Source organism: Cetorhinus maximus, chromosome 18 (assembly GCF_964194155.1).
Source record: "Cetorhinus maximus chromosome 18, sCetMax3.hap1.1, whole genome shotgun sequence".
NCBI lineage: Eukaryota > Metazoa > Chordata > Chondrichthyes > Lamniformes > Cetorhinidae > Cetorhinus > Cetorhinus maximus.
Genome location: NC_135896.1, coordinates 75,570,440 through 75,595,629, shown reverse-complemented (window position 1 = coordinate 75,595,629; position 25,190 = coordinate 75,570,440). Strand labels below are relative to the sequence as shown.

General features: G+C 44.1%; 1 protein-coding gene across 2 annotated transcripts in view; it reads right to left on the bottom strand.

The window, feature by feature from the left end:
* znf106a (zinc finger protein 106a) overlaps nucleotides 1-25,190 on the bottom strand; it is a 74,794-nt gene that overhangs the window by 9,249 nt on the left and 40,355 nt on the right. For both annotated transcript variants that reach the window (XM_078562922.1, XM_078562921.1), the window contains 7 exons: nucleotides 19,474-20,278; nucleotides 18,322-18,377; nucleotides 16,926-17,071; nucleotides 13,277-13,411; nucleotides 12,056-12,172; nucleotides 4,025-4,216; nucleotides 3,703-3,765 (listed from right to left, as the gene is read on the bottom strand). In XM_078562922.1, the coding sequence (XP_078419048.1) occupies nucleotides 3,703-3,765; nucleotides 4,025-4,216; nucleotides 12,056-12,172; nucleotides 13,277-13,411; nucleotides 16,926-17,071; nucleotides 18,322-18,377; nucleotides 19,474-20,278 (1,514 nt within the window). The remainder of the gene's footprint in view (nucleotides 1-3,702; nucleotides 3,766-4,024; nucleotides 4,217-12,055; nucleotides 12,173-13,276; nucleotides 13,412-16,925; nucleotides 17,072-18,321; nucleotides 18,378-19,473; nucleotides 20,279-25,190) is intronic.

Here is a 25,190-nt window from a genome sequence, read left to right as displayed (position 1 = left end):
AGTTTTTTTGCTTTCTTCTTTGCCATCAAACACAGGGCTGATTTTCGTACCATTAGCAAACTTCTTAATCATGCCCTCTACACTTAAGTATAAAACATTCATTATATACAACAGCAAGGGAGCATACAATCAAAGTGGCCATCAGCAAATAATTAAGAAAGCCAATGGAATGTTATCGTTTATTGTGAGGGGAATTGATTGCTAAGGTAGGGAAGTTATGCTTCAGTTATACAGGGCATTCGTGAGATCACATCTGGAGTACAGTAATGGTCTCCTTATTTAAGGAAGGATGTATATGCTTTGGAAGCAGTACAGAGAAGATTTACTAGACTAATACCTGGGAGGGTTGTCTTATGAGGAAAGGCTGGAGTTTGGATAAGCAATAGGTGACTTGATAGAAACATAAAAGATCCTGAGAGGTCTTGACAGGGTGGATGTGGAAAGGATGTTTCCGCTTTTGGGAGAATCTAGAACATGGGATCGCTGTTCAAAAATAAGGAGTCGCCCATTTAAGACAGGGACGAGGAGAATTTTTTTCTTTCAGAGGGTCGTGAATCTTTGGAACTCTCTTCCTCAAAAGGTGGTGGAAGCCAGGGGTGTAGTGCTGCTGGAGCACACTAGGACACTGTTCTGGCACCTCCTGAGCGCCACAGGATGGTAAACTCTCCTTTGCTGATTGGCCATCCATTCTGCTGCTCCGTATCTGGTTGTGATGGTGACGGTGGCCCGAGGTCCAGCTGGTTCTGTCCGAGTGGCAGCAGGAGCAGGTGCTGTGGGGTTTGGAGGTGGGGGCGCGGGTCCAGGAGGGCAGTCTGAACCCTGGGCTGTACCGGCTCCCGCTGCCGAATCATCTGGAGCTGGGAGCTGGTTTGCAGCAGCTGCCGCCTGAGCTGTGCAGCCTGAGCCAGCTCCAGACCCTGGCTGGCTGGCCTCCCTACCGAGTTGGACTGCCTGCAGGCTCTGTGGATCCTCGATGTGTCCAGGAATGAGCTCAGCTCCCTGTCCGACAGCCTGGGCCTCCTGGGGCAGCTCAGCAGCCAGAACATGAGCACAAACCACCTGAGCCAGCTACCCCCCGCAACCTCCCCGGCCTCAGCCACTGCCTCCTCCTCAGCAGCCTCAATGTGGCCGGGAACCAGCTGCAGGCCCTGCCCGGGAACATTTTCCAGCCTGGCCTCTCCCTTCTGAACTCCATCACTGCCTCCAATAACCTGATCACGGAGCTACCACCTGGAGTCAATCACCTAACAGTCCTGAGATGGGTATCAGCTCAATATACACAGCCTTTAATCACCTTTCTATAATGATAGAGATTATGGTTATGTAAGTTTATATATTTAATAACCTTTATATTGTGTGGCAGCCAAAGCTGTGACCTATCCTGTCAATGTAGCCCACAGTGCTTTTAGAGTTTAGTAACTTTAATAACCATTATATAGTTTTATATATATTATATAGTTTTATATATATATTGTATATATTTAATAACCTTTCTTTAAGGCAGGAACTAAAACCCAATACTCTCAATGTGGCCTCACAGTGCTTTGTTAGAGTTCTTTATTCTTTCCTGGGATGTGAGCATCGCTAGCAAGGCCAGCATTTATTCTGAAGAGGAGCCATATTGGATTCGAGATGTTAATCCTGTTTTTCTCTCTCCACAGATGCTGCCACACCTGAGTTTTTCCAACACCTTTTCTTCCAGCATTTATTTCTCTAATTGCCGCCCCGTTGGTATCTGAGTGTTAGGGTTTGGGTGAGTGTCTGGCTTACCTATTTCCAAGGGAGGATGTTTCCTTTCGTGGGGCAATGTAGAATTAGGGGGCACAGTTTAAAGACAGGTGTTTCTCCATTTAAGACAGCGAGAGGAGGAATTTCTTCTGGGGGTCATTAGCATTTGGAATTCTCTTTCACAGAGTAGCAGAGGCTGGGTAATTCAGTATATTCAAGCTGAGTTAGACAGATTTTTGATTGACAAGGTAGTCAAGGTTTATGCAAGGTGGAGGAGGGGCAGGCATGAAATGGAGTTAAGGCCACAATCAGATCAGCCATGGTATTACTGAATGGCAGAGCAGCTTTGGCGGGCCAAATGGCCTACTCCTGCTCCTATTTCTTATGATCTTTTACGCCCCACTTGATTATTCTTTCCACTGTCCTCCGTGGAATCCACTCCATTAATTGTCTGACTGGATTTTCAATCTGTAAGGCTGGTGTTGATTTTAATCCTCACTTGATTTTAACCCTCCAATATTAAAGCACAGGAGGCTGCGTGACTTGTGACAGAGGAGGCTGGCGCAGGGACCATGTTGAGTGATTTTATAGCCAATGCATCCACCATCTCCGCTGCCACTTCCTTTAAGACCCTGGGATGTAGGTCATCAGGACCTGGGGACTTGTCACCCTTTATTCCCAATTGTTTGCTCAGTACTTTTTCTCTAGTGATGACATTTGCCTTTCACGACCACAGGACGTCCCGAAACACTTTACAGCCAATTAAGTACTTTTGAAGTGCAGTCACTGTTATAATGCAGAAAACATGTTAGCCAATTTTTACATAGCAAGCAATGTGGTAACAGCCAGATAATCTGCTTTTGTAATGTTGATTAAGGGATAAATATTTTCCAGGACACTGGGAATAGCTCCCCTACTCTTCAAACTAGTGCCATGAGATCTTTTACATTCACCTGAGGTGAGCAGATGGGCCTCAGTTTAATGCCTCAACTGAGACATGTCAACTCTGAGCACAGTGCTCCCTCAGCACTGCACTGAAGTGTCAACTTTGATGATTTTGCTCAAGTTCTGAAGTGAGACTTGAACCCACAACCTTCTGATTCAGAGGGAGTGTGCTACCAACTGAGCACAGCTACCACTATCACAGATCCCATGGTGGTATTTCTAAAAAGAGAAGCATTCTCCCTGCTGTTCTGGACCAAGATTTATCCTTCAACCAAAATAACTAAGAACATTATCTGGTCATCATCACAGTGGGCTGGTTGCAGGTATTATGGAAATACGCATCTTTCTTTCATAGTCCAGTAAGAAGCTGGCATCCAGGATGATTTTCCCCCTACGTTTCTGCGTTCCTTTACACAATTATAAGATATATTTTGGTTTGCATTCCAGTTTTCAAATTTGAAGGAAAAAACTTCAGACTGGGCTCAAGCAAAATTTAAACAACTGAGATAATGTTTGTATTTGGATTGAATGGTTTGGCTTCTCTCCAAGTCCTGTCTTCAGATGAAAGACAACATTTCAAAAATAAGCAGATATATTGAGAGTGACATTAGTTTTTAACCCCTTAGGTACAATGTCAGAAATATAGCTCATTTCAAGTACAATCTCACATGAAATGTGGTCACATGTTTTCTGGGCCCTGGGTTTCTGAGTTAATTTACATCACCGTTGTCTGGTTAAGGTCCGCCATCTCAGCAGATACTGAAAATCAACCTAAAGCTTTCCTGTTCTGTTTAACACAAGATTTAGCCTTGCATTGATCCAGTGTTACACTGCTTGCTACCACAGAATGGAGCCTGACCAGCACTTCCAACCAAAGTTCATTAACTCACGCATTAGGATTTATTCCAACACAAAATACACGAAAACACAAAGCAACCAGTAGTTTTCTAAGCTACCTGGATAAGGCTAGTTTGAAACACTAAGACAACACATTAAGGAATGAATATTTGAATTACAAACAACACTTACATGGATGTTGTGAGCATGTACAGACTGGTCACTGGAACCACTGAAAACCAAGTCGTTTATCACCTGAAAACAACAAAAAAAAAATGGTCTCATCTCCAGTCACACACAGCACTTCCCCCACTTCCGCCTGCACACACAGGCAGCACATGCTGAGCTCCCGTCCCCAGCCACAAGGCAACACTCAGCACGCTCTGAACTCCATGCCCCCATACATAGCGCTCTCCTCTTCTGTCACACACAAACACAACACCCATTTCCTGAAAACACAAAGAACTCCAGACACACACACCACACCTGGTCTCCAATATTTTGCCAGCCATACCTTCATGCACAGGACAGTCTTGGTGTGACCTTCCAATGTCCTGAGCAATAATCCGTTCCTGGCATCGCGAACACTGATGGTGCAATCGTATGATCCGACTAGTAGCAGTCTGCGTGCTCCCTCCTGCGCTGTTGCCAAACAGCTGACTGCTCGTGGACCATGACAATCAAACACATCCAACTGTTTGTTACTCTGAGAAAAGAGGAATGGGACAAAACACTCAGGGCGCGCTGTACACACCCCATTGGAAAGCATCACAGCCCATGTTTACCAAACTATACAAACACTGAAACAGACCATTCTGCCCATCAAGTCTGCCCTGGTGTTTCTCTCCAGAGGTCACTTAATCCTGCTTACTTTCAAATCCCTTAATATTCCCCTTTTCTCAAGCAACTACCTACTTACTGCGAACTGTCAGAAGTGTAGGTCAATGCACTGGTGGAAGAGGGGGAGAAGTCAAGATTTAAAATTAGATAGTTTTGAAGATGTGAAGTGTTAAGTGAGCCAGGTGTGTGGAGCTGAGAATGTAAACAGAAGTTAAGCAAGGTCAATAAAGATGGCAGTGCAAATGGGTAAGGCCATGAAAAGTACAACTAAAACTCAGTTTTTGCAGAGGTATAAAAGCCTGCACAAGATCACTCAGGCCACAGATGGAGTAGGATGTGCAGTTCTGGCCTCCCATTGGAGGATACATCAAATTCTGCTCGGATCACTGTTTATCAATGCTAACTCTTTTGCCTAAATCCCCACAAAGTTTACCTAATTCAGGCTTCACTATGTGATGCTTCTCCCTCCACATCTATGTTCCTTTGCCTCTCCTCTCTTCCTCTCTCCCTGATCCAGTTCCTTTTTATTCGTATATCTCAGCCTACCTTTTTCCTTATCACTGGATGCTTTGTCACTGTGAGATCATAGATAATAAAGACGTGGCATATTTATTAAATTAATCACAGCAAAGGGAAAAAACAAAATGCCAGCGCTACAAGAGGGCCTAAAACTCAGGGGAGGAACTTAGTGAATTTACTACAAGCTTAAAAAAAGGGAACAAAGAAAATAACGGGACTTAAGATGGACAAATCGCCAAAATCTGATGGTTTCGACCCAGGGTATTAAGAAATAAGTGAGGAAATTGCAAATGTATTGGTCATAATTTTCCAAAGTTCGAGACTGGACTTGTGCCTTTGGATTGGAAAATAATGGAGTGACACTTATAATTTATGAGTGAAAAAAACAAGGTAACGATAGATAAAAGCAAAATACAGCAGATGCTGGAAATCTGAAATAAAAACAGAAAATGCTGGAAAAACGCAGCAGGTCTGGCAGCATCTGCCGAGAGAGAAACAGAGTTAACGTTTTGAGTCTGTATGACTCTTGTCCTACAAGGTTATCTCTGGAGTCCTTCCAAGATCTATGCTTGGACCCTTTCAATTCCTCTGCCTACATGGGTAATATTGTCCACAAATAAAGGGTCAGCTTCCAAAGATATGCTGGCAATACTCAACTGTGCCTCTCCACCAACTGTCTTGACCCCATCGCGGCTTTTACGTTGTCACATTGTTCATTTGTCATCCAATGCTGAATGAGCTATGAATTGTTCAAGCTGGCTAAAGCTGATTGGATAAACAGACTCAAAGGTATGGTGGTAAATAAACAGTGGGAAACTCAAAGGAACTCAATGTCCAACAGTAACAAATTCCATTAAAAAATAAAAACTCAGCCAAAAAGATTCATCCGTGCTTTACTCAAAAGGTTAAGGATAGTATTAGATTAAAATAAGCCTATAATGTTGCAGAGGACAAAAGTAAGTCTGAGTATGGGAGTGTATTAGAAACCAGCAACGGATCACCAAAAATTTTATTAAAAGGGAGAAATTAGAATGAGAACAAACTAGTCAGGAACATAAAAACAGATTGTAAGAGCTTTTACAAGTATGTAAAAAGGAGGGAATAGCTAAATTAAATATAGGTCCCTTGGAGGCAGAGACAGGAGAAATTATCATGGGGAATGAGGAAATGGCAGAGACAATTAACAAATATTTTATGTCTTTTCACAGTAGATGACACAAGTTAAATACAAAACACAGGGTAACCAAGGGGTTAAATAAGAATGAGGAACTGAAGGTAATTAATAGAAAGAAAGTAGTATTGGAGAAATTTAAGGGATTAAAATCCAACTAATCCCCAGGACTCTCATTCTAGGGCTCTAAAAGAAGTAGCTGCAGAGGTGGTGGATGTACTGGTTATGATTTTCCAAAAAACCCTAGATTATAGAATCGTCCCAGCAAATAGCAAATGTAACACCTCTATTCAAAAGAGAGAGAGAGAGAGAAAACGGAATGCCAGTTAACCTGACATCAGTCATCAGGAAAGTGCTGGAATCTGTTAAGAAAGTCTTAACAATGCATGTAGAAAAATCATAGTATGATCAAAGTCAACATGATTTTACAGAAGGGATATCATGTTTGGCAAATTCATTATTGATTTGAGGATGCAACTAGTAGGGTAGATAGAGGGGCCCAGAAGATGTAGTATACTTTGATTTCCAAAAGGCATTCAATAAGCTGCCACACAAAAGGTTAATGCCCAAGATAAGGGCTCATGGAGTTGGAGAGTAATATATTAGCATTGATTGAGGATTGGTTAACAGACGGGCAGCTGAGAATAGGAATAAACAGGGAATTTTCAAGTTGGCAGGCTGTGATTAGTGGAGTGCTGCAAGGATCAGTGCTGGGGCCTCAACTATTTACAATCTAAATGACTTAGACGAAGAGACCGAGAGTATTGTATCTAAGTTTGCTACTGATACAAATCTAGGTAAGAATGTAAGCTGTGAGGAGGACATGAAGAGGTAAAAGAGATATAGACCAGTTAAGTAAGCAGGCAATAAAGTGGCATATGGAATATGATGTGGGGACATGCGAGGTTATTCAATTTGGTCATAAGAATAGAAAAGTAGAATTTTTTTTAAAGGAGTCAAACTTATAAACGTTGATGTTCAGAGTGACTTGGGTGTATTGTTACAAGGAACACCAAGTTAACATGCAGGTACAGCAAGCAATTAGGAAGGCAAGTGGCATGTTGGCCTTTATTACAAGAGGATTGAACTACATGTGTAAGGAAGTCTTGCTACAATTGTATAGGGGTTTGGTGAGACCACATTTGGAGTACTGTGTACAATTTTGGTCTCCATATCTAAGGAAGGATATACCTGTACAGGAGGCAGTACAGCCAAAGTTCACTAGATTGGTTCCTGGTGCGAGGGGGGCTGTCAGCTGAGTCAATTGGGTCTATATTCTCTGGAGTTTAGAAGAATGAGAGGCAATCTTATTGAAACATACAAGATTCTGAAGGGAAAAAGCCTCTAGATACAGAGCCAATCATTTAGGACTCAAAAGGTTGTGAATCTTTGGAATTGTCTGCCCACAGGATTGCAGATACTCCATGATTGAGTACATTTAAGGCTGAGGGGGGCAGATTTGGGTGTCTCAGGGAATCAAGGGATATAGGAAACCTTGGTTAAGGCACAAGATCAGCCATGATCGCATTGAATGGTGGAGCAGGCTCAAGGGGCTGTATGGTCTACTACTTATGAACTCAACCAGTAGGAAGAATGAAGCTATCAACTATGACCACATCCATAAACTCCATACTGTGGCCAACAGCTCAACTTTGCTCTTCTCCGCCAATGCTGCCAGACCTGCTGAGTTTTTCCAGGTATTTCTGTTTTTGTTTTGGATTTCCAGCATCTGCAGTTTTTTGTTTTTAGCTCAATCTCCCTACTCAGCCATTGTCTCCAGACTGAGTTAGGCTGCTTGTGACCTGTGTCATGTTTCACCATAAGCTGAGCTTGTGATCCCATATCATCTCCATCACCAAGTTTGTTTGCTTCGATCTCCTCTCCATCCTGCCTCAGTTTATCTGCTGCTGAAACCCTTATCCATGCCATTGTTAGTTCTAAATTTGATTACTCGAATGTTCTTGTGGCTGGCTTCCCACAATCCATAAATTTTTGCTTATTAAAAATAACTGATGTCCATATCCTATACCATATTACCCCTGACCTAATTGGTTCTTACTCCCCTGAAACTCAGATTTTAAGGTTATTATTTTTATGTTCCAATCCCTTTATGGTCATGCCTTTGCTCTTCTCTGTGACCTCCTCCAGCCCTGTAACTCCTGGAAATTACCATTTCCCTGATTCTTGCCTCTTGTACAACCCCCTCCTCCTTTGCCCCATCACTGAGGGCCATGCTTCAACCATCTCAATCTCTCATTCTTGAATGCCCCCTAAACCTCATCCGCTTCTCACCTCCCTCTCCTCTAAGACCCTTTTTAATCCAATAATTGTATTTACCTGCCCCTCTCCCTCAGTACCGGCTCTCCTTTCTCCATTGAGGTATTCTGGTGGGTGCGAGGTGGGTGACTTTGCTACAGCAAAGCTACTAAATAAATACAATATGTTGTTGAAATCAGAGTTTCAGATGAGGTGAGGAGTGCATATATTTTAATACACAAGGCATCACAATTTTTTGGAACAGGCAGAATGAACCAGAGGATCTGTTCCTGACTGTTGTTCTTTGTAATACCGATGTCTGCAAGGAATCCTTTGGTCACCCTGTGAAATCTCTGTTCCTGGCCTGTGCCTCATCATAAAATGGTTACAGCACAAAAGGAGGCCATTCAGTCCTTCATGTCCATGCCAGCTCCCTGCAAGAGGAACTGTTAGTTTCATTCCCCTGCCTTTTTCCTGTAGTCCTGAAAAATTCTCAGGTGTATATCTAATTCCCTTTTGAAAGCCATAATTAAATCTGCTTTTAAAACCCTCTCAGGCAGTGCATTCCAGATCCTAACCACTCACTGCATAAAAACATTTTTCCGTTTCAATCCGTTTCTCCAATCTATCCATGTAACTGAAGTTCCTCATCCTTGGACCATTCTTGTAAGTCTTTTCTGCACGGTCTCTAATGCCTTCACAATCCCTGGTGCCCAGAATTGGACACGATACTCCAGTTGAGGCTGAACTAGCATTTCATAAAGGTTTACCAACACTTCAGGCATTACAGAAAGGCGAACTGTATACTCCACCCATTCTCTCAGTTCCTTCGCCTCCATCGCATCTGTTCCGATGATGCCACTTTCAAAAATGGCGCTTCTGACATGTCTTCCTTCTTCCTCAACCGAGGTTTGCCACTCACTGTGGCTGACAGGGCCCCCAATTGTGTCCAACCCATCGCCCGCACCTCTGCCCTCACATCTTCCTCTCCCTCCCAGAACCATGATAGAGTACCCCTTGTCCTCACTTTTCACCCCACCAGCCTCCGCATTCAAAGGATCATCCTCTGCCATTTCCGCTAACTCAGGCATGATGCCACCATCAAACACATCTTCCCTTCTCGCCCCGGTCGGCATTCTGTAGGAACGTTCCCTCCAGGACACCCTGGTCCACTCCTCCATCACCCCCAACACCTCATCTCCCTCCCACGGCACGTTCCCATGCAATCACAGAAGGTGCAACACCTGTCCATTTACCTCCACCCTCCTCACCATCCAAGGGCCCAAACATTCCTTTCAGGTGAAACAGCGCTTCACTTGCACCTCCTTCAATTTGGTCTACTGCATTCGCTGCTCCCAATGCAGTCTCCTCTACATTGGAGACACCAAACACAGACTGGATGACCGCTTTGCGGAACACCTTCAGTCTGTCTGCAAGCATGACCCAGACCTCCCTGTCGCTTGCCATTTCAACACCCCATCTTGCTCTCATGCCCACATGTCCATCCTTGGCCTGCTGCAATGTTCCAGTGAAGCTCAACACAAACTGGAGGAACAGCACCTCATCTTCCAATTAGGCACTTTGCAGCCTTTCAGACTTAACATTGAGTTCAACAACTTCAGATCATGAACTCTCTCCTCCATCCTCACCCACTTTTTACAATATTCATTTTCATTTTTTAATTTTAATTTTATCATTTTTAAATTATTTTTTATCCACATTTTTATTTATTTGCATTTTTATTCATTGTTTTATCCCCACCTTGTATCCTATTTACAATCTTTTTTCCCACCACCATCCCTTCCCCTCCCCCCACCCCCACTAGAGCCATCTGTCACTTGTTCATAAAAACAAAAAGCTAAAAGCTACTGCGGATGCTGGAAATCCAAAACAAAAACAGAATTACCTGGAAAAACTCAGCAGGTCTGGCAGCATCGGTGGAGAAGAAATCAGTTAACGTTTCGAGCCTTCACGACCCTTCAGCAGAACTGAAGCATAGTTAGGAGAAAGGAGAAATATAAGCTGGTTTAAGGTGGGGGGGGCGGGGGGGGGAGAGAAGTTGAGGGTGTGGTGATTGTGGAGATAAGCAAGCAGTGATAGGAGCAGATAATCAAAAGATGTCACAGACAAAAGGATCAAAGAGGTGTTGAAGGTGGTGATATTTGTCTAAGAAACGTGCTAATTAAGAATGGATGGCAGGACACTCAAAGTTCATGTTGTTCTTTCCAGAGTGCTTACCCTTGTTCTGCTATTATCACATTTCTGCTATGACCTTAATGTCATCATCAGCACCTCCCTTAGCCAGTACCACTACCATTAACACCCCTTTGTCCTATGGTCCATGACATCTCTGGCAATCTCTCCTTTGCCTCCACCTACCCCTGGCCTTCTATCCCGCTTCACCTGCTCCACTCACAAACAGTATAAATTTCATTACATTTTTACTTCTCTTTAGCTCTGAGAGTCATAAGGACTCGAAATGTTAACTCTGTTTTATTTCCTCTCCACAAGTGCTGTTAGACCTGCTGAGTTTTTCTAGCATTTTCTGTTTTTGTTTCAGATTTCCAGCATCCACGGTATTTTGCTTTTATCTGAGCTGGATTGCATGTTTAAAGCCTTGTGCACTTCTCTTTTTCTCTTTGCTTCCACAAAGCCCAACCCACTTTTACTCTTCCACTCTGCTTCAACAAAACCTTATATTCATTTTGGGTCTTTAACATAGTAAAGCATTGCAAGCACTTCACAGTACACTGGCATAATCAAGCAAATGCTGACACCAGCCAAAAAGGAAATACTAGGAGAGGTGACCAAAAGCCTGATCAAGAGATAGTTTTAAAGGGGCATCTTAGAGGAGGAAAATAAGGTAGACAGTCAGAGAGGTTTATGGAGGGAATTTAAGAGCTTTGGACTTAGGCAGTTGAAGGCATGGCAGCCAATGGTGGAGTGATTAGAATTGGGGATGCACAAGAGACCAGGAGCACAGATGAGACTTGTGGATCTGGAATTAGAGATAGGAAAGGTTGAGGCTACGGAGGGATTTGAAATCAAAGGCAATAATCATAAAGCAGTCATTACCAGAATGAGAGTAAATGCAGATTAGTGAGTACAGGGGTGTTGAGTAAACAGGACTTGGTGCATGTTTTGACATGGCAGCAGAGTTTTGGATGAATTCAAGTTTAGAGGGTGGGAGTAAGCAGGAATAGGCTCAGGGAACATTAATAATCATTCTGAGGAGGATACACAGTGGACCCTAGAGGGAGATATATCAGGGAGCATACCCGAGAGGAGGACATACCAGGGTGGGCAGGCGGGCTCCAGGGAGGGGGATATACCTGGGGGTGGGGTGGGGGGGGAGGGCAGTACTCCCAAAAGGAGGATCTACTGGGGGGGAGGGGGGAGTGGTGGTGCGGTGGGAGGGCGGGCCCCCGAGAGGCGGATATGCCTGAAGATTGGGTGGTGGTTTGGGGGGAGGAGGCGCAGCACTCACAAGAGGAGGAACTATGGGGAGCGGGGGGAGGTAAAACGGGAGGGACAGCTCCCAAGTGGAAGATATACCTGGGGATTGGGGATGGAGGAAGCCATCGCTCCCAAAAGAAGGTGGATTGTGGGAGGTGGGCTCCCTAGAGGAGGATATGCCATTGGATGGGTGGGGGCAATAACCCAGGGGAGAATATACTGGGGAGCGCACCCGAGAGGAGGATACACTGGAGAGCTCACCCTAGAAGATGATATAGCGGGGAGTGTACCAATAGTACTTACCTTAATGCTGAAGGTAAACACAGTGCCATTAGCCAGCCCAATGTATAGGATACGCCATCGACTGTGCAAACTCAGCACCCGGTCTGACAAAGTGAACTTGTCCAAGTGCGTCTTGCTCTGTTCAAAATGAAAGCAAAGCGTTCACACAAGGATCTGACTACAGGTCATGCAATTACAGTACAGGCAAGCTCCACACAAGCTGCTCTTTAAAGACTAAGCAACAGTACGCAAAGAAGGGACTTCCCCATTCCCCAACAGATCAATCTGATATAGCCTGCACCCCAATATGTCTGAAAGCCATGTAAGAAGTGCGGCCAAGCCACCATGCCCAGAGTCCATGAATTTCATCATGGCTCCCTCCACTCAGACTCAGCACTCAGTGATCTTTAATCACAGTGTGGGGCACCCTGATCCTGACATCCTCACGTAACTACTCTCAGTAGCAGGAAGGTGGCTGGTTACCCTTGCTCAGTGCAGGGCACTGAAACCACTGCCTGGTAGACTGTGGAGTTGTCTCATCCTCCTGGTCTATGCAGCTAATCTCTTTTCAGCCTCAGGCAGTGCAGTTCACCAGGCTAGAGACTTGTACTACTTCTGCCAACATGGCGCAGGAGGAGGCTGCAGGCCCTGCCTCACTCTGGGTGCACAAGAGTTTCAATAAATCAATATGTATACATTACATATCCAATTCAACCCTCTGTTTGCATATACTATGAATGCATTCCCATGAGTGTAAAAGATTAAGAGGTGATCTAATTCGGGTATTAAAGATGATTAAGAATAGAAACCATTCTGGTGGGAGAGTCCAGAACAGGGCATAACCTTAAAATTAGGATTAGGCCATTCAGAGATGATGTCAAGAAGTACTTCTTCAGACAAAGAGTAGCGAAATCTGGATCTCCTTGCCCCCACAACCACCGCTCCCCTCCCCCCACCAAAAGAAGTTGGGGGTCACCTGAAAATTTCAGAGCTGATATTTGGATATTGGCATTTTTGTTCAACATGAAGGGATATGGAGATACAGCGGGTAAATGGGAGTTCAGGCACAGATTAAACATGAGCTAATTGAATAGGTGAACACATAAAGGCCCAAATGGCAGCCTCTTCATGTTGGATTATAATAGGCTCGAGGAAATGCACAGCCTTCCTCCTATTCCTATGTCATCTTTTGATGTTAATGATACAGGGTTAATGTATCCATAATGTGCTAATATGGCCCACCTTCACATCGTAGCAGCGCACAGTGTGGTCACTGGATCCTGTATACAAACACGCTGTCTTCCCTTGAAGGTGTATGACCAGTAAACAGTTCACCTTAGTAGTGTGACCCTCGAAGGTACCCACACATTTCCGACTCTGAAACAGTGCAAACACAATGGTGTGAACGTCTTTAGAAGGAGGGGCAAATGAGGATTCACAAGGAAATGGCAGGGTGAAAGCATGTTATATCCTTCATAATGCTCAAACGTTAATTGCTCAACCTGAAAAAAACACTTACTGCATCATTGGCAGGTTCTGAATCTTGATCAGCTTCCAGGCTTGCCTGGAATGTCAGCTCCCACTGCAGTAAGCCCACAGGAGTGTCGAGAGTTTACAGCATAGGCAGGCCATTCGGTCAATTGTGTCTATGCCAGTTCTCAGTTCGAGCAATCACAGTGGCCCACATTCTTTCCATAGTTCTTGATTATGCGATGAATCAAATATTTATCCAATTTTCCCTTAACAGATGAAATGGTCCCTATGGCAAAAGCATTCCAAGCTCCAACAATCCTGTGTGTAAATAAATCTCTACTATCCCTTCTCCTCTGTGATAACTTCCAAGCCATGACTCTTCTATTTCAGATAGCTAGGCAGTGGAGGATAGAACAGGAGCCTAATCTTTACATCCTTTGAGCCTCCATTTACAGACACATTATAAACATACAACTCCAAATCCAACACCACAGTGTCCCCTATTTACAAGAGCACGAGTCCCAGTTAATGCCCACTACCTGAATACAACTGAATATCCAATTATGATACAACTTGGTATGATCTTTGACCAGACTCCTAGGTTTTTGGTAAGATCCATTTAGGGACTAATAACGTTTTCTTTAAAGTAGACAAAGTTTGAGATTCAAGACACATGCTAATAGAATAAAGCCACAAGATTCCAACGGTTTTGAACAAAAATAAACTTTACCATACAAGGTCAGAAAGATAAGACAACTTACAATATCTATCTTATATGCTAACATTGAGGGTTAATATGAGGTACATGTGAATTAACAAGTCAACTGTGGTTGAACACACCACACTGCACAATAAATGCCAAATGCAACCAAAACAGATTCCACGGATTTCTCAAAACCCACTCAGTCGTCAGTAACATTGAGTCAACCAATTTCACTGAAACTCTGTCTATCAGGGGATTCCAATCTTCACCTTCGAAGATCTCACCTTGGAATTCTCTCCAAAAGTCGCTCCAACTTGGACACCCTCAATAGTGGCCCATCTCGCAGGACTTCAATTTCGCCTTCCGAGATTCCATTCCGCCAAATTCCCGAGTATGCCGTCAAACACCAAATTACAGGCACAATTTCAGATCTTCGGCCACACCAAGCAAAACGCTACTGCTCCAAAGTAGTACCTTTGCCCCAAAGGCCACAGCATGGAGTCACCAACCTTTGGCTGCTTTCTTCACTTAAAGCCTGCACCCTGCCACCCTTTTCCTGTTTGGAGCCTGCTTACCTGCTCCTCTCTTTTTCCTTAACTTAACTGGGACCTGTTTCTGCCCCCTCTCTGTCCCCTACCTGGGAGCTCTTCTTTCGGACCTCTCCCTGTCCCCTCTCCCCTTTCTGGAACCTCTCTCTGTTCCCTGCCTGGGATACTAGTCTTTCATGGCACTCCGCTTCTGGTCACCTGACTCAGGTTTTCGTGCCGTTTTTCCTTTATACACAGGCGTGCTGGGCTGGTCTTCTGCCCAAAGAACTTAAAGAAGCAGCTTTGCACATGTGCGACCTGATCCTAGTCTGTGCATACATGGAAACTCTGAAGACTGTTGGGACTTGGAGTTCCCAAATTCCGTGCTCAACATTAAGGTAACTTTGGGTTTCATAAACTAACAATCACTCCATGACCACAGAAAACAGTCTTTCCCTCATCATATTCACCATTCATTATTTTCAAGACCTCCATGAAATTTTCCCTCTGCTTTCTCTGCTCCAGCGTAACAGTCTCTATATCTCATTTCTCTCTTCCTAACTACAGTTTCCCATCTCTAGCGTTATCCTGGTGAATCTACACTATAAGCTCTCCATGGTTTTCATGTCCTGTCTGTAATGGGGCACCCTGAATTGAACTCAGCACTCCAGCAATACTGTTTTGTCTAAATTCATTCCCTTCTTTACTCTATGCCACATTTATGGAACCTAAATTGTTGCTGGCCTTTTTATCTACTGACATTCATGGATTCAAGGAATTATGTATCTGAACTATCTCCCCCACCGCACCCAGGTCATCCAACTGAGCACTTCCTTTGCTTTTCTTCCAAAATGTATTAACCTTGCATTACTTCACATTAAATAAGATCTACTTCGATTTACCCAATCCATTAGTCTGGGAGACTTCTACAGTCTTCACTGTTGTTTGTCAAAATACATACTTCCATGCCATTTGCAAATTTTGGAATTGTACTTCCCATTACCGTCTAAATCATCTATCTATATTATAGATGTAGAAATACATGTACACAAACAATGCAGTTAACTCTTGACTGCCCTCTCAAATGGTCTAGCAAGCCATGCTGTTAAGGGCACCTAATATATACCCATCTACACAGGATGTTTGTAAAATTTTTGTGCAACCATAGCAGTTTTGGATATACGCAGGGTAGACTCAAACCATAAATGCACATAGAAACATAATTCATTTTTTTAATGTTATCAATACAGTCTTCATGTTTTTTGCATTTTATTTTTGATGATGAAACTGTACAGTAGACAGTATTAGATGAACTGTGTTATGGCTGGCAGAACTGAATTCCATAACAAAACGAACATTAAAAAAAGGCCAAGTCTTCCTTAGAGGAAAAAAGAACACAAGAAAAATAAAAGAGCACAAAAATGTGCACAAGACAGTGAATTGGCCACACTTGGAGGACCATTTGAAGTAAGTGGGTTAGTCCATTATTGGAACAGTACTGGGACTGTTGAACCTCATTGTAGTCATTCTCAGTCTAGTGTCAGAGTCATTATGGCACAAAGAGGCTATTCAGCCCATCAAGTCCATGCCAGTTCTTTGAAGAGCAATCCAATCAATCCCATTCCCCCCACTCTATCCCCTTGGCCTGCAAGTTTCTTTCCCTCAAGTGTCCCACCCAATTTCCATTTGAAATCATTGATTATCTCTGATTTCATCACCTTTGTAGGCAGTGAATTACCATTAGGTAATTAGGTCATTACCACTCATTGGGTAAAAACGGTCTTCACAATCCCCTGTATCTCTTGCCCAAAACCTGACCAATGGTCCCTAGTCCTTGTGCCATTAGCTAATGGGAACGGTTTTTTTTCATTTACCTTATCCATACCTGTCCCCATCTTGTATAGCTCAATCAAATCTCCTTTGCTTCAAGGTGAACAATCCCAGCCTCTCAAACCTAATCTTGTAGATAAAATTCCTCAGGCAGCTGCAACCTCAGTCAGGAGGAACCTATTACTTCCCACTGCCAAAAGTAATCATATATAGTTATCATGGAGAATGCACAAAACTGTGGAACAAGATCCTCAAACATTGGCAACCAACCTTTTAAACAAAAACATGAATTATTTGGTCAATCTTTACAGTCCAAAACACAGATAGCCCCACTAGAATTTCACTGAATGGCTCTTACCATCAGGTTGTAGACGTGGACAGTTTTATCAGCAGAGCAGGTGTAGAGCTGACCATTGTATATCTGCATGGCATTCACAGCTGCCCGGTGACCCTCGAAGGTTCCCTCGGTGGGATCTTCCTCCTCCATGCCATCTGAAGACACCTCTAAGAAAAGGCACGTCCAGCAGTTACACAGAGAAACAACACACGGTTGTACCTCAAACCATCATGATTGAATTCTCATGTCTCCCACTTTATGATCAATCCACGGACTTGTGCAGTGGTAAGCACGTTCCAATATGAAAATCTATATCTGCTGCTTCCTGACCCAGACATTTAGAAAGATCAAATACTGAAATGCCCTGGTGGTCCATAAAAATATCAGAAGGGAACAGGCTGGGTTTCAGTCAGGTGAGCAATGTATAAGGCAGGTTACTGGTTTGTACCAAATTGTTGCGTGGTGTAGGACACAGGGGAACACCAAATAGCACATTGCAGATCTGTCCATTTCAATTAAAAAGTTATTTTATATTGCTGAAAAAAACACTTTTTTGTTGAAGCTTTTCTTCTTGCACTCATCAGGACAATTCGCAAGAAAATACCAATGTCAGGGGAAAAACATATTTATACTGTGGGAGAAGAGTATGCTGACTGGTTGGCAAGTGGGCTCTTATTGGTACAGGCATTGCCATGACAATGCATCAGTTGATGGTGACTGATAGTTAAACGCCAAGCATTGTTTGAAATTTAAACCAGGCAGCTTGACTCTGATTGGTCAAGACATTACATGGGGGATGAACCAGTGAATGGCTGTTACTTATTTTGTTCAGCTAAAACAGGTGCAATGATGAGTGTCCATGTTCTTACTGCCTGCAAAAAACAGGGCTGTATGTGTTAATATATGTAACTTCCAGTTATTTATATTTAAAAGTCTTAAAATTTGCAAGAATCTTCAACTGCTGACATTGGAAACAGTTGTACTGTCCCTGGACCTTCAGGGTCAGACAGAGAGAAAGTGGGTGGGGGCGGGGGGGACGGCAGAGCTGGGGGGGGGTGGGCGGCAGAGCTGGGGCGGGGTGGGCGGCAGAGCTGGGGCGGGGTGGGCGGCAGAGCTGGGGCTGGGGGGGCGGGGCGGCAGAGCTGGGGCGGGGTGGGCGGCAGAGCTGGAGCTGGGGCTGGGGGGGCGGGGCGGCAGAGCTGGGGCGGGGGGGCGGCAGAGCTGGGGCGGGGGGGCGGCAGAGCTGGGGCGGGGAACCCACTTGTTATCTTTGAGTTTCTGCATTCATGCTTTTGTAACCTGTCCCACTAGTCTTGCTAAAACCAATCTGTGCACGTGCATGGGCTGAATTGACTCGACACGTCATCATTACCCAACACAATCTGAGGGTCCTGAAATTAAACACTGGGTTTGATACCTGATGTGTTTCTTGATCCTTTCAATGATGACCCAGGAGTCTGAGTCTCAGCCACACTATACAAAAACAGAAAACAAGTATGGTACATTGATCTGGAGGACAATGCTATCACACAGTTTTACACAGAACATACAACATAAGACACAATCCGTGCAGGCCACAGGTCTTTTTCTGGGGTTTGTGCTCAACTTGACCTTCCTCTCACAGTCTTCATCTCATCCTTTCTGCATATTCATACAGTATTACATAGTATCAACCGTGGCTCACTGCTCACACTCTTGTCTCAGTCAGAAGGTTGTGGTTTCAAGTCCTATTCCAGAGGCTTGAGCACATAATCCACATGAACATTCCAGTGCAGTACTGAGGAAAGCACCGTCAGAGTTGCAGTCTTTTAAGTTTAGGTGTTACAACATATGCACCTGGAGCAGGAGTAGGCCATCTGGTCCCTTAAGTCCGCTCCGCCATTCAATATCATGGCTGATCTGATTGTGGTCTTAACTCCACATTCTGCCACCCCTGATAACCTTTGACTCCCTTGTTAGTCAGGAATCTATCTACCTCTGCCTTAAAAATATTCAATAACCCCTGACTCCATCACTCTCCGGGAATAGAGTTAAGATTCACGACACTCAGAAACTACTTCTCCCATCTCTGTTTTAAATGGGAGACCCCTTATTTTTAAACTCTGTGCCCTCGTTCTAGTCTCTCCCACAAGGGGAACCATTCTTTCAGCATCCGCTCTGTCAAGTCCTCTCAGGATCTTATAGATTCCAATAAGATTGCCTGTCATTCTTCTAAACTTCAATGGAGATGCAACTTGTCCAACCTTTCCTCATTAGATAATACCCCCATTTCAGGTATCATTGGGGTGAACCCTCTGAACTGCTTCTAACTCATTTATATCCTTTCTTAAATACAGGGTACAAAACCGTACACAGTACTCAAGAAGTGGTCTCACTAACACCCCTTACAACTGTATCAAAACATCCCTACTTTTATATTCCATTCCCCTTGCAATACACGACAACATTTCATTTGTCTTCCTAATCACTTGCTGTACCTGCATACTAACTTTCTGTGAAGAACACAAAGATAAGAATGATCAAACTGTGGGACTGCCAGACCCACCCTTCAAACCACAATGAGTCTCACCTCTTGGTGATATTGTTGGCACAGCTTGTCCCCATCTCGCTGGTCGAAGTCACCTCATTATAACCTGCTTTGGGTGGGTCAGTGGTGCATTGATTTGGGATCAGCTGCTCTCTCTTGGATGGGCTGTCAGGCTGCTCATCGGCCGATTCTACAGATTCGATGGCAACCACCTCTAACAGGGGTTTGGTGACTTCCACCAGCTCCACAGAGAAATCACTGTCTGTACAGGCACTTCCCATTTCACTCTCCCCTTTAGGTCTGCCTTTTTCCTTGGGTGCTGGGGTGCCCTCGGACCCTGGGTGGGTTGAGGTCGTAACCTTTCCCTTGGGTGCCCTTTTGTTTTTCAGCTTGCGAGCAGGCCGGATGTGCTCATTGTCTTGCTCTGTGTCACTGTTCTCGCCTGCTTGCTCCACCCGGGGAGCCTTCTTCTTCCTGAACTTCTTCTTCTTCTTAACGCCTTTGCTCTCCGAGGGAGTCAAGGATGATTCAACCACCTGCTCGCTCACCCAGCTCTTACGTTCCTTCTCAGGAAACATTGAATCCTTCTGCCATCTGCTGGCTGGCAGTGGGTCAGGTTTTTCTGGCACAGCAAATAACTTTCTCTGCTGGGGCGCCCCAGTCTCGCCTCCTGACCGCAGACTGAATGCTGGGGGACTGCTGCCAAGAGCTTCCTCAGGCCCATCTCTGATGTGGTCTGATGCAGCCATACCCGTCCCCCCAGGGTCAAGTGATGTAAGGCCCTCGGTCAAGTGCTGGAGAGACAACGGTAATGTGATGATTGGGAACCCCGTGGAACTGATTTCACCTACAGGAAACGAAGGATGCATCCATTAGTCAAAACAAGCCAAATGTAAGAGATCATCAAACAGCAACTTGCATTTATATTGTGCCTTACTCAACATCAGGACATCCCAAAGCACTTTACAGCCAATGATACTTGGATGTTTGTCACTCTGTACTGTAAAGATTGCTCAACAAAATTGCGCACAGGAATTCTCACAAACAACAATGCGACAAAGACCAGAATAATATCGTAGTGGTGTTGGCTGAGTGATAAATATTGGCCAGAAAAGTGGGAGGAATTACCTGCACCCTTCAACAACTTATAAAAACACTGCAAGGCTCTGCAAAAGAGGATTAGAAAACAAATTATGACACAAAGCCACATTAGGAGATATTACGTCAATGACCAAAGGCTTGGTCAAACAGGTAGGTTTAAAATTGTGTCTTAAAGCAGGAAAACAAGATACAACGGCAGGAAGGTTATGGTTAGGTCCCAGGTAGCTGAAGGCACAGTCAGTAACGGCAGAGCAATTAAAATAGAGAATGCTCAAGGACCGAAGTAGATATCTTGAAAGGTTGTGCAGCTGGAGGAGATTACAGGATTGCAGGTAAAGGGAGGGGCAGGGCCATAGAGAGATTTGAAAACAAGGATAAGAATTTTAAAATCAAGATGCTGCTTGAGCTGGTGTCAAGGTAGGTCAGCAAGCACAGTAGTGATAGGGGAATGGGGCTTGCCGTGAGTTAACACACGGGTATCAGAGTTTTGGATGACCTCAAGAGGATAGGAGGATGTGGGAGACCGGCCAGGAGTGTGGTGGAATTGTCAAGTCTGAAGGTAAAAGCACGAATGGCAGTTGAATTAGAATTTCAGCAGCAGATAAGCAGAGGAGGAGTGAAGTCGGGCGATGTTACGATGGTGGAAAAAGGCAACCTTAGTGATGGCACGATGTGTGGTCGGAAGCTCATTTCAGGGTCAAATGTGACACAAAGGTTGCAAATAGTCTGGCTCAATCTCAGGCAACTGTCAGGCACAGGGATGAAGTCAGTAGCTGAGAGCAGAGTTTGGAGCAGGAATAGAAAACACTGTCTTCAGTCTTCCAAATACTTGAGTGTAGGAAATTCCTGCACATCCAGTACATGATGTCAGATAAGTAGTTTGTTAGTTTAGCAACAAAGTTGAGAGAGAGGTAGCATTGAGATGGAGCTCAGCATTGTCAATGTACAGGTAGATGATGTCCTCAAGGGCAGCATATGGTTGAGAAACAGGAGGGGGCCAAGGACAGATTCTTTAATGTCTTCTCTTCCTGCCAAGGACAGAGGTAACAGTGTGGGAGCAGGAAGAGAAGAAGGGCTGAACACAGTATGAGAAGGATGAGGAGAGGTAGTTTACCTTTGTCACAGTCACGTGGGATGTTACTTGTGACTTCGATAAGAACCATTTTGGTACTGTGGCAGGGGAAGAAACCTAATTTGAGGGATTCAAACATGGGAGTTCCAGGAAAGAGGGACACAGATTTAAGAGGTGGGGGGGGGGGGGGAGAGATTGGTTGGTCAATGGTTTAGTGGAAATATGTTCAAGGGAGCAGGAGGTGGGTTTCATGGACAAGACCGAAAAAGGGCTCGAGGGAAGATAGAAGAGAAGCTAGAGAAAGATAAGCAGCTAGAGAAGGGGTAAAATTTTAAGGAAGTTTGGCTCAGTGGGTTAGTGGAAGCAAGGGATGTGATGGTCTCAGTCGTAATGGCAAAGAAGTCCATAGCTCAACACGCATGTTGTTGGAAGCGAGGGTGGAAAAGACAGGGGAGAGGGATTTAAGGAGATAGTTTGCAGTAGAGAAAAGAAGCTGAGGGTTATCTTTGCATTTCAGGATGATCCTGGAATAGTGAGCAGTCTCAGCAGATGGAAGCAGGATCCAATAGTGCTTGATGTGGTCCAGTCAGATCTGGTAGTGGATGACTAAGCCAGTCGCCGCCATAACCTTTCAAATCTGCTTCCCATGGACTTAAGAAGTGAAGATGAGGGGTGGACTAGAGGAAGTGGCCAGGGTGAGAATGAGTAATGGTTTAATTTGAGACCACGGCATCAAAATTAGAGGTGAGGTGCAGTTGAGCAAATAAGTAGCTGCAGAAATGTCGCAGCAAACAGAGAACCAAAGGTTAGGTGGTTGGGAATTTGAAAATACAATTGCAAGTAGTCTGGAGGATAGTTTTTTTCCAGGGACAGGAGGTATGGTTGGGGGCTGAAAAGGGGGATGAGTGGAGAGCAGTACAAAGAAGTGACCAGAGATAGCCTTATCTGCGAATGATGCAATGGGAGTCATGAGACCACATAAGATGGCAAGATCAAGGAGATGGCCCTGAATATGGGGCTGGGGAGTTTACATGAAGGAGAAGATTTAGGGAGGATCAGAGGGGTAGGAGAGGTGCTAAACGACAGCCTTTGATATTCAGGCAAGCACAGATCTTGCTACCTGGGGTAAGGGTTCACCATCCAACACAAAACTCTTTAGTGCCTTTAACGTCGTGAAACATCCCAAGGTGTTTCACAGGAGCATTACCAGACAAACGCTGATGCCAAATCACACTAGGAAATATTAGGATGTGACCAAAAACTTGGTCAAAAAGGTAGGTTTCAAAGGAGCATCTTCAAAGTAGGAGGGAGGGGGAGACACTTAGGGAAAGGATTCCAGAACCTTGGGCAGCTGGAAACATGGCCGCCATTGGTGGAATAATGGAAATCAGGGACATTATACAGAGGTCTGCCTGCCCTCTCAAGTGGCTGAAAAAGATCCTAGAGCACTATTTCACAGAAGAGAAGGGGTAGTTTTTGCCAATGTCCTGGCCAATATTTATCTCGCAACCAATATCACAAACAGGTTATCTGTTCAGTTATCTAATTGTTATTGGTGGAAATAGAAAATAGGAGTAGGTTATTCGAGCCTGCTCTGCCATTCAGTATGATCATGGCTGATCCTCGATCTCAACGCCATAATCCTGCTCTCTCCCCATACCCCTTGATGCCTTTAGAGTCCAGAAATCTATATCGTTCTTAAATATATTCAGTGACTTGGCCTCTGCAGTAGAGAATTCCATAGGGTCACCACCCTCTGAGTGAAGAAGTTTCTCGTCATCTCAGTCCTAAATGGCCTACTCCATATCTTGAGATTGTGACCCCTTGTTCTAGACCCCCCTCCATCATCTCTGCATCCAGTCTGTGCAGCCCTGTCAGAATTTTATATGTTTCAATGAGATTCCCTCTCATTCTTCTAAACAGTGAATACAGGCCTAGTCAGCCCAATCTCTCCTCATAAAACAATCCTGCCATCCCAGGAATCAGTCTGGTGAACGTTTGCTGCACTCCCTCTACTGAAAGTATATCCTTTCTTAGGTAAGGAAACCAAAACTGCACACAATACTCCAGGTGTGGTCTCACCAAGGCCCTGTACAGCTGCAGTAAGACACCCTTGCTCCTGTACTCAAATCCTCTTGAAATGAAGGCCAACATACCATTTGCCTTCTCAACTGCTTGCTGCACCTGCACGCTTGCTTTCAGTGATTGGTGTACAAAGACACCCAGGTCCCTTCGTACATTAACATTTCCCAATCTATCACCATTTAAATAATACTCTGCCACTCTGTTTGTCCTACCAAGGTGGATAACTTCACGCTTATCCACATCATACTGCATCTGCCTTGTATTTGCCCACTCAGTCAACTTGTCTAAATTGCCTTCAAGCCTCTTAGCATCCTCCTCACCACTCACATTTCCACCTAGTTTTGTGTCATCAGAAAACTTGGAAATATTACATTTGGTTCCCTCACCCAAATCATTGATATATATTGTGAATAGCTGGGGCCCAAGCACTGATTCCTGTAGTATCCCACTAGTCATCGCCTGCTACTCCAAAAAGGACCCATTTATTCCTATTCTGTTTCCTGTCTGCTACGCAATTCTCAATCCATGCCAATATATTACTCCCAATCCCATGGGCTTTAATTTTACACACTAACCTCTTTAACGGGACTTTATAAAAAACTTTCTGAAAATCCAAATACGCCACATCCACTGGTTCTCCCTTATCTATTCAGCTAGTTGCATCTTCAAAAAAGCTCTAGTAGGTTTGTCAAACATGATTTCACTTTCATAAATACATGCTGACTTTGTCTAATCTGATTGATATTTTCCAAGTGTCCTGTTATCACATCCTTTATAATAGACTCTAGCATTTTCCCTACCACTGATGTTAGGTTAACCGGTCTGTAATTCCGTTTTTCCTTCCCTCCTTTTTTAAATAGTAGGGTTACATTTGCCACCCTCCAATCTGCTGGGACTATTCCAGAATCTACAGAATTTTGGAAGATGACAACCAACGCATCCACTATTTCCATGGCCACCTCCTTTAGTACCCTGGGATGTAGATTATTGGGCCCTGGGGATTTATCAGCTTTCAGTCCCATTAATTCTCCAGCACTGTTTCTTTTTAGTAATACTAACAATAACTGTAAAGTTATTTGTGTCTTCCTCTGTGAAGAGAGAACTAAAGTGGTTGTTCAATTGCTCTGTCATTTCCTTGTTTTCTATTATAAATTCTTCCATTTCGGACTGCAAGGGACCTATGTTTGTCTTCACCAGTCTTTTCCTTCTTACTTATATACAAGCTTTTACAGTCCTCTTTTATGTTCCTTGCAAGTTTACTCTATTTTTTCCCCTCTTAATCTCTTGGTCCTCCTTTGCGGAACTCTTAACTGCTCCCAATCCTCAGGCTTGCTACTTTTTCTAGCAACTTTGTATGACTCCTCTTTAGATCTAATATTATCCTTAATTTCTTTTGTTAGCCATGGTTGAGCTGCTTTTCCTGTTGTGTCTTTGCACCAGAAAGGAATATATTAACTGTTGCAATGCATACATTTGTCCTTAAATCTTAACCATTGCCTAT